Genomic DNA, 10,540 nt, shown 5'->3' on the forward strand with positions numbered 1-10,540 from the left:
TTTTTACTCACGCTTTCCTGGAAACAACGTAAACGATAGTTATCCCTTTACTACTAGTAACTAATAGTAGATGACCACAGCATCAGACCATTCGTGACACCGCCACATTCAACAATCTGTTGATCATTCATATTATTCCAATTCATAATCTCATGACGCTTCTGCCAAGATGTATAAATCCCTGAGCCGTGAGTAGCAAGAGAGACCGACACAAAAGCTAAATCTGGACGTTTGAGAGCCACTTGGTACCTGATCTGTCTGTGTGACCATGCATACCGAGAGGTAGGAATCCTTTGGGTTATGATTGGAGTTCAGACTAGTGGCGAGGGATTCCGGAGAAAAGATTTCACACATCACTCAGGGCCAGGCTCTATGACAGTTAGAAAGGGGGTGAATTGATTGGCTTGGCCTGATCCCCGAATCCCGAGAGTGCAGGGCATCTTGTGCATTTCGATTGGTCATTAATCTACGAGACTAATCATTCTTGATACTTAAGTATACTCTTTAGGTTTTCATCACTTCCCGGTCCATGTGCAGAGGGTTAGATGACCGGAACGGTGTCACAGAACAGGCATCCCTCCGACGGGTAGAGACATCTGCATCGAAACCGGCTTCGTTTCATTTATTGTGCATGGATGTCTTGCAAGAATTTCTATCTGATGTCTTTCATGATATATACTACTTCAACGGCTGTCTCAACAGAACTAAATGGTCCTTCGGTAGGATCATGAATTCGGGTAATTACATCGAGATAGCAGCAGAATATGTCAAAATTGTTAGTATTATCCCGTCATGGTCTCCCGGTAGGGGGTGAAAAATACTGCTGAGATACTGCATTTGTAGATGAACATAGTTTTTATCTATTTGACTGCATGGAGAGTATTCTTGTAGAAATATAGCAATCTATTCGGACAGTATATACCTAGGTAGGCAGGAATCCAGCCACCGCGTGTAAGATATCGTCAGCTTTCTACGTCCTAAATTGGAAGGTCCAGAATAGTTCAAAATAGTTTCAGACTAAAGATCAAGATGAAGTTATTGTCGATTAGAGTCCACAGAACAAGTCTATCAAATGCAAAGTGCACTGTAATGCATAATTTTAGACCATTATCAAGACCGTAGATTTTCGCCCAGAGTAGCCATACATAGCCTGTGGAAGAGCTGAGAAACAGTAGGTCAGTGTCCCCACCGACAGCGTGATGAGAGTAGTCAGAGCTTATAAGAGACATTGTAATTTTTGAAAACATCTACAAGTGTTGATTTCTAATAGGAAGGAAACAGTAGGTATATGAGCACCAAGTCAGTAAGACTCGGTAGAGTATAACACTCCTCAACCTGCCTAGATGGGCAGTGGCTCAGGAGAGGAGGCAAGCACAAGACAGATTTGATAAGTAGCAACGCGTATCATCAATTCGTTCAGACAAATATGTTAGGGCTAAATAACAGAATCGAAACACTCATGAGAAATAGACAAACATACATTCCAAAATCAGAAAATCCAAAAAGTTTTTCCAAGACGCCTCATCCTTTTCTATCCTAGTGCAATTGTGCAGGGTATCTTTTGAAATGTTTGCGAGATTATTTTCCCGCTGAGGTGGAAGGTTGGGTGTTTTTGAGATCCTCGGATCCCGACGATGAAAAGCTGGTTGGAGTACTGGCATCAGGCCCAATCCCAATGCTTCCTCTGGAGCCCTTTTGTCGGAGCGCAAGTCGGGTACGGGGATGTGATGGGACAGGAGCAAGATATCTGTCCAAGAGCTCGCTCAAAATAGGAGAGCGAACTGGCTTGGGAAGGTAGTTGTTCATGCCAGCTTCGAGGCATTTCTCTCTGTCGCCTTCGATTGCGCTTGCAGTCATGGCAATGACGAGGACTTCGTTCACGTTTGGATCTGGGTCCCGCCGCAGCTCCCGGGTAGCATTATATCCGTCCAGGGTAGGCATCATGACATCCATTAGAACAACATGGAATGGGTTACCCTCTGCAGACCTTGCACGCAGTGCGTCGACGGCCTGTTTTCCATCACTATAAGCTTCACAGTAAAGACCAAGTCCATTCACGAATTTGACGGCAATTTTCTGGTTGATAGGATTGTCTTCGGCAATGCAGACTCTGATCTGGTCGCGGGGGATATGGCTAAGATCACGAGCCTTCGCCTTAGGTTGCTCTTTGTTTTCCGTCTGATTGAGGTCCTGTGACCAAGCAGCCTTGACGGTCGTCTTTTTGGGAGCTTTATTGAAGACCAAGTGGAATGTCACGGTTGTTCCAACACCGGACTTAGAATCAAGCCAAATGGCTCCTCCCAAGACATCTTCAATGATCGCTTTGCAAATGCTAAGTCCCAGTCCACTACCACCGTAGGAGCGTTCTGTCGATGGATCCGCCTGGGAGAAAGGTCGGAACAGACGAGCCTTTTGTTCCTCGGGTATGCCAATACCAGTATCAGCTACTGAACATTCCAAGCGAACACGACCCTTGCCTTCTCTGGCAACCTTTGCTTTGACCGTAATGGATCCTTTTGGAGTGAACTTGTAACTGTTACTGAGCAAGTTCATGAAGATTTGGTGAAGGCGAACTGGGTCTCCAAGGACGACGAGCTCTGGCGGGACACGGTCCAAATCTTCAATAGTTTCCAGATCGCGTTCTCGGTGAGTATATCGAAGTGCACGGATGACTTCGGAGATTGTCTCCTTGAGATTGAGAGGAACAGTCGAAATCTTCATCTTCCCGGCTTCTAGCTTTGAGAAGTCGAGAATATCGTTGATAAGAGTAAGCAAAGTGTCGGCGCAGACACGAATGGACTCCACATATTCATCTTGCTCTTTATTGAGTTGGGTTCCTTTGAGTAACTCAGAAAGACCAATGACGCCATTCATTGGAGTGCGCAAGTCATGAGAGATGTTGGCGAGGAAAATGGATTTTGCCCGAGCAGCGTCCTCCTTGAGTTTGACATTGTGTTTAGCTTCCGCCTCCGCTACCTTTGCCTTTTGCTCTGCCTCGCGTGCTTGCGCGAGAGCGCGTTTTTGAGACTCGATCATCGAAGCATTTTTGGCACTGACCTTGCGGATCTCACGGAAAAGCAGAGCATTCGACAAGGAGATTCCAATCTGGTTGCATAGTAGGTGCAGGACGACAACGTTCCGTTGAGTAAACCAATTCGGCTTTCCTTCTAGGTGAATGACACCGAGGAGATGATCAGCTTGGACAATTGGCAGGGCTATGACAGATCGCCCCAAAGGAAAATTGGCATGATAGGCCTCGTTCACATTAGAGAAACGCTCGTCATCAAGTACATTGTGAACGAGAACCTCTTCCTTTGTACGCATAACGTAATGCGTAATTCCTTCTGCCATACGACCCTCAAGGTCAGAAAATGGTCGGCCATCTGGGTAGGACTTTTGACCCTTTTCAGCGTCCGCGGCTGCGGCAATGGCAAATCCATGATCATCAAAGTCAGTGGCGATGACAGCGAAATCCGATCCATTGCATGACTCCAGGATGATCTCCAGCATTTTCGTGAAAAGCTTGTCGATCTGGAGTTCAGATGACATAACTTGGCTAGACTCAAGAATACTGGAAAGGTCGATAATGTCCAGTCCAACGCTCGAGATATCCATGGACCTTTCGTCAGCTTCGACGCCATTCTGTTCAATCCAATTTTGTCTCCTCTCCGCTTCTTCAATCTGTGTAGGAATCGTGATTTCTTCCTGGACAACATCGCGGGTGATTTCAATAAGCGAATCAATGGTCTGGCAACCGACGTCAACGGTTCTAGCAGAAGTCGCTGTTTTAAGGAGCCATTCATGCTTCTCTGCAAGCATTGCTGCCTTTCCACCCGCACTTATAGAGCTCCATGCGGCGATGGCCTCCTGCATCACAGACCGAGCAGCTCGCTTGGCACCTCGTCTCACCAGGAACTCTCCCTGCAGCTCAAGAGCGAGTGCCTCCTCTAACGGCCATCCGTGGATTTGACAATGATCAGTTGCAGCTTCGTAGGCCTGGATTGTAGCAGTATGATCGTTCCGGACTTCAGCAATGAGAGCTTCCAGTATCAATGACCACATGCCGTAGTTTGCGTCCGATGCACTCCTAGCGAAGTCAATCTCTTCCTTGTATCGGAGAACTGTATCCATTTTGCCATCAAGGTAACCTTGGGCGGGATAGTCGTTGTGAAGCGTCAGGATCGAGAGTGCCAGGTAGAAATGAATTGTGTAGGTTACACGCAAAGACCAAAGCCTGTATGCAGTCTCGAGTAGCCGAGTTCCGACTTGGATTGCCTGGGCATGATGACCAAAGAGATACATTGGAATCATGGAAAGGCCAAGGTAAATGTCGCGAGGCCTGTCGACATTACTCGCATTTGCCTCTAGGTAAGCCATGTACGAACTTGACCTGTGCTCCTCGTCAGACATAACTGTGTCAGCAGAACGGAACTCCGTTTTGCCTTGTAAGGCTCGCGCAACTTGTCTAGGGTAATTGTTAGTGATTGCCTATACCACGAAGAATTTTGGCGATAATACGAACCGAACGGCGATGACACTTGTGCCCCCGCGTGTGTCCTTGGACCAGAAAGGGATGTCGTCGGGTGTTTCGATACAAAAAGTCTCCAGCTCGGCCATATCTTGCCCAAGGGATAGTCTTGCCATGGCCATGGACGAAATGCTCACGAGAGTGATATATGGATCCCCCATTGAGAAGCAGGCCTCGAGTGACGCTTCAAGAGCTGGCAAAGTTGAAGCCATAGAAATTCGCAGGTGACTGACATAGAGATTGTGGACAATGAAACCTCGACTCTGAGTCCATAATTCAGGGCATAGTTCAAGCAGCGACAAGGAAAGATTGCTCAGACTAATTCCAAATTCAAGATCTTTGAAGCGGCTCATAGAGATCATAGAAAGGTGGGAACAGCCGATTGATATCTGAGTGAAACCTCCTCTGAAAATGTGAATATTCATCATCTCAATGGCCATTCTATAGAACGTCAAAGCATCATCCCAATATGTGACAGCCATTGCTTCGGCCATCACAGCTCCAATCGTTATCAAGTTTGGGTCCTTGCTGATTGGCTTCTGCGAAATTGCGCCCAGATCCGCAGACTTGAGATATGCCTTGAGGCGATAATAGGCAGCATCACATTCCTCGTAGGATGTTGGCGCACGAAGATGAACTCCAAGCTCATCAAGGCAGGTAAGCAGTGATTCCATGGACCGCGGATGATCTCCTAATTGTGCAAATATCTTGGCCTTGATGATCCAGGCCCTTGACTTGCTTACTGCATCCTTTCCATGCTCAAAAACAGCGTCGATAAGTGTTAGAGCATCGTCATTCTGGCCTTGGGACCATGCCATTTCTGCTGTCGCGATGTAAAGACGCATGGTCTCGTCGTAATAGACATCAACCTGGCGATCATCCCAAGGGTCATTTTGAAGCAAAGCAATGCAGTGGCGAAAATACCAAAGAGCAGTCGGTCGGGCCCCTGATTGCGCAGCTGTCTGGCCAGCTTCCCATAAGACTCGCCGATAATCCACCCTTCGCGCAACTCGGGATTTGATAGTTCGTGAGGCCAAAGCCGCATGGTGGGCCTTTGAATACAGACTCCGAGGATCATGATAATATTTCATCAGGGTCTGGGAGATGACAAAGTGCATCTTCTCCACGTTTCGACTCTCACTCAAGGAGAGCGCAGCTTGCGCAAGGCGATCGTTGCCAAATTTGAACTCATCGTCGGTTTTTCCGGTGTTCAGAAGATTCGCCTGAACAAGGAATTGAAGACCAACCACAATGTCACCTTCGGATTGTCTACTTGATAACGCATTTCGTGGTGATGTCACGTCTATGTTCTCGTCATCTCCATCTGATGAGAGAAGAGATTCGGCCTGCAGGAGCTTTTGGACCAGAGAAAACGAGAAAGGGCTTCCAAGAAGAGCGCCCCAGACTAAGATTGATCGCGCGGCGGGAGGAATCTCTTGCAGGCGTTTGGTAAGGAATCCCAGTCCAAGGCCTTCGCCATAAACTGGAGCCACGAATTCTGTAAAAATCCGGTCGAGATCAAACAGCCATTTCGAGTCCTTCCATGAATACCAAAGGCAATTTTTTCGATAGCAGGTTTCGAGCATCACCCGCACATAAAAGGGATTTCCTTGACTTTTTTCTTGAATCACTGCGGTAAGAGGGGTTAGTGTGGGGTTAGGCTCTTGGTGCATTGTGGCAGCAATGAACTCTGTAATTTCGTCTTCTTCAAGTGGTTGGAGATCAATATGAGTGACGTTGGAGCTTTCCATCTCGAACAAAGTTTTGATTTTTTCGGACGCAATCTCGTCCTTGCGGCTGGTGAGTATAAGGACGCAGGATAGCTTGGCCTTGATCACTTCCAGGACGAGTTCCAATGTTTCATCATCGGCATGCTCAAGGTCGTCCAGGCATACTGTAATGAGCCTGAGATGGCAGATTGTTCTCATAATATCCAAAAAGATATCCATCAGACGCATATTGCTCGACGCCGCATTTGCCAAAAAGAATTCCGTCGATGTTTGCCCTCGGTCAATCCAGGGAAGATGAATTTGCTTAGCAGGTTCGCCCTTGGTCGGGTCAACTGTAGGCTGTGAGGTTATGGCATTTCTCAGCGATGTCGGCTTGTATTTGGCACCGGGTGACATTAACTGCTCCGGTAAGTCAAGCACTTTGTGGAGTGTAGACCATATGGGACGTAGAGCTGCTCGGATACTGTCGTGGTAGTCTGTCAAGACATCACGTTCGGAGAAAATCTGACGGAGGAGACTAGCAAGGATCTTGGCGAATGGCTCAAATGGAACTCGTTTTGCGCGGTCCAATCTTGTGATGGCGATAAATCCAGTTTTACGGATGGCCGGCTGTACACGATTTAGTAGATCTGTCTTCCCAATTCCAGCGGCGCCATTTATGGTGATAACTTCGCATTTTCCATTTCGACGGGCCTTCGCTAAATATTTTTGCTTGCCGACAGAGCCCAGGGAATCCGGTTGACTGAATGCATTGGTTGAGTGCTGGCTATTGCTAGCAGTATGAATGGACGGATGGCTCTCTCGATCAGTGTTGTGAGAGGAGCGAGAATGTGAAGGACTTTTGACTTTGCTGTACAATGCATCCGGGAGTGTTTCCTGGGTGGTTGAGGTTGATCCGTGTCTCGTCATAGATGAATGGGCATCACCGCCCGCGAGAGAGTTTTGAGTGCCAACATGAGCGAGGTGGTGAGTTGTAGCATTAGAATTTGACCGAGGGGGAAGTTGGAATGACCCAGAGTCACTTGAAATGGATGCAAACTCAAAACTGTCAACGCGGCCGTCAGAAATGGACGAAGTTGAAGCTAATGCATGCGCAGTTCCAGGGCTTTGCGAGGACGCTTTGGCGAGTGCAGACTGTTGGCGCCGCTTGACCTTGTCAACCACACTAAAAATGAGGTCATACTCCTTTTGTCGACCAAACATGCGAGAGGGTAGAGTGAAAAAGGAAGAAACATCCTGCTGTGCAATCTGAAATTGACTCAAAGCTTCACTCTCGCCATCGCCCATCAATCCTGCAATCTGCATCAAGTCCTTCTTGACGGAAGAAATAGTGTTGTATCGTTCATGCACCACCTTTTGTGTCATTTTCTGAATCACGGCCGAAAGCGCATCTGGGATGTCCATTCTCTTCGAAGAGATGGGCGTTAGCTTCTTCCCAAGTACGTTCTGGACAACATCCATAGGGTCAGCGCCTTCGAAAGGCAACCTTCCAACTAGCAAAGACCAAAAGAAAAGACCCAAGGCATAGATATCGGTACGACTGTCGGGTTCCGTGGGCATTCTGCCAGTCTGCTCAGGTGCAATAAACTGCAGCTTGTATTTGGCCCCAAGTTCTCTGGAAACTGAGGACCAGCCTTCACTCAGAACATTGTCAAAAGCGCGTGCCCCATTTCCGATATTTGCGAGCTTGACGCTACCATTGTCGGCACAGAAGTGGAAAGCATCACCGCGAATCTCTCCATGCACTGTTTTCATTCCATAGTGTAAGATCTCCAAGCAATCGCATGCGCCGATTGCGAAGTCGAAGAAAGCGGACAGATCAACTTGCTCATTTGGGGTTACGTTATTGTCGCCTTTTGCTCCGGCCACAAACGATGCCGGACCAAAAGTGACCAAGTCTCGCAACCTATCATGCCCGGGATGCTCAAAAACAGCGACTAAAAGCGTCGAGTTATCACCGGAGTCCGGAAGTAGTCGAATCAGATCAATCGGGCGTACGGTATGATTGCAGTCAGGGTCTGATGATTGCACGATCGATCTTAACATGTGAAATTCGCGTTCCAGGCGGACGACATTGGTGGAAATGCGCGCAATCACTGGAATCCATATCTGCTCTTGATCGCCTCGGGAAAGAGATAAGTCACTGCTTGTTTCGCTCACACTGTGACGGCGATTGAGAACGCGAGGGGACGGACGAAGGTCGGCACGTGGTGAATTGCGAGTGAGGCTCGATGGACCAGAGGAGGCAGGGCCAGAGGAGGTTGCGATGGGGGTAGAGAGATCAGCTTCAATAGCATGGCGGAATCCAACGATATGCCAGTGGTTATATGTCGAATGAAACGGCTCCACCGATTGGTCCCATGTGTAGCCCGGCAACTGACTTAGACGGTCAAAAAGCCGGGCTGGTGGGAGTGGAAGATCTTCCGTTAACTGTAAACTTTCCTCCATCACCAGGTCTGTGATTTTTCCGCTGTTTGATCGACCATGAGCCAGCCGCATCGGACACTATGAACGAAGTCAAGGGTTTCAGGCAGCTGAAGGCCGCAACGCGATGTACATAGAGGCTTGGGCGATGTTGAGTGTGAGAAGAGAAGTTTCGGCCCTCCAGGAAGGCTCGCCGCGACAGACCAGAAGGCCCAGTGGAGGAGTTGCCAGAGGTAAAGGCGATGCAAAAGGTGAATGACAACCACCGATCATTTACAGTGATCATTGACACGGCTGATCATTGCGGTGCACTAGTGAGGCGGAAAATCCATTCTTCCGGTGGGTCTATATCGTTTACTTTAGAGGCTCGGAAAACTTAACCAGCAAGGCTTGGCAGTAGAATGAAGTTATTGTAGTACGTATACTTGCCATAGTGAGAAGTGAATGGCCAGGATTCAAAAAATACGGAGAGAGAGGTAGAATACTGTACGCAAGTTTTCAACAAGTTAAAGGTCAGCTGCTGAGGATACTATTCATTAGTACATATAAAAGGAGCCGCTTCAGGTTAATACACTAAGTGTCTCTTCCCAAGGTTCAGTGTACCCAAGTCCCTATAGAGAGAGTCCTAGGGCTTTGACACCCTAGTAGGAGGCATTCCATCTATACCTATAGAAGGAAGTAGGTGATACTATTGAACTTGCAGTATTCCACTAGAGTATAAGTCTAGGTACCTACCTAGGTAGACTCATGATCTAGTAGAATCTCAATCCATACCTATGATAGGTATCATATGGAATAACTAGTACTGTAGGTACAGTACTATTTGCGACACCTCATGCACCTGGGGGTACAGATTTGTCTAGAAGGGGATATTTATATTTGCATCGCCTGGGCTACCTAGTGCTCTTTGATCATATTTTGGTAATGTCAGTAATTAAAACCTATTAATTTATATGAACTTTAGAAGTATATTATCAACATTCCAACCTTGGAATTGGAAATGCTGGAATCTATACTAGTCTTGTCCCTACACTATTAGATTCGTTATTGCCAGTAACGAATCGCAGTTATCAAATCACCTTGAAGGTGATTTGAAAAAAAATTCTTCACTCGGTGGTGGATTACGACTGGTTGCTACTATGTACTAATTAGTGTTATATATGCATCACGAAAGAGAAAGAAAGGAAGAAAGAAAGGGAGAAAGAACTTTGGAATTTGAAAGGTCTGTACTAAGGTGAACTTATGGAATACCACATCATGCAGGCAGTGTCCCGTGCCAGTTCTTTCCATCTACCTGCAGGTGGTTATGCCTGCAACGTTCATCCAATGACCGCTCCACCTCCCCACACTTGAAACTGAACCTTTTGTACATCAACCTGGGCTGCCTTCGAGATCCCCTACACTGAAACACTTCGCGACTTTGCCGTCAATCTGGTCTCAAGATTGAGAACCATGGCGTTTTTACATGACACAGCCTCAGCCACAACAGCTTAACTAACGTATCGCTAGGGTCTTTCTCAAATACTGTATGCCTCCCTCTCGAGTTGACAGGAGATCTGCTGAAATTGCTTGTACTATGTATACCACTCGGTAAGACTGATATGAGCATGCCAGAGGATGCCGAGGCAGACAGGGTCATTCTGAGGTTCGACGATATGACCTGGCGCATTGATCTTCATGGCTCTAAGTTGGTCGTTTCGACGGAAATACAATGCACCTCATAGTACGGAATATGCTGGAAAAAAAAGGGGGGGGGAGGCGAACAGGATCCATTCCGGGGTGCAATCCTATTTGAGCCGTGCGCCACCAGTGGACGATCTACCATTTTGAAAAGGGGCCGCCCCCCCCCCCCCCAAAG

The 10,540-nt window shown here is 47.4% G+C and overlaps 1 protein-coding gene across 1 annotated transcript; it reads right to left on the reverse strand.

The window, feature by feature from the left end:
- Positions 1-1,578: 1,578 nt before the first annotated feature.
- N7469_004710 (putative sensor histidine kinase/response regulator) lies at positions 1,579-8,706 on the reverse strand (the record flags this gene model as incomplete). The annotated part of the gene is made up of 2 exons (XM_056643630.1): positions 1,579-4,465; positions 4,523-8,706. 2 exons carry the CDS (start codon positions 8,704-8,706, stop codon positions 1,579-1,581), a joined length of 7,071 nt encoding a protein of 2,356 aa, XP_056503042.1.
- Between the last annotated feature and the right edge of the window lie 1,834 nt (positions 8,707-10,540).

This window comes from Penicillium citrinum, assembly GCF_028827155.1.
Source record: "Penicillium citrinum strain IBT 23319 chromosome Unknown utg000003l:1.0-4596430.0:1.0-4598250.0, whole genome shotgun sequence".
Classification (NCBI taxonomy): domain Eukaryota; kingdom Fungi; phylum Ascomycota; class Eurotiomycetes; order Eurotiales; family Aspergillaceae; genus Penicillium; species Penicillium citrinum.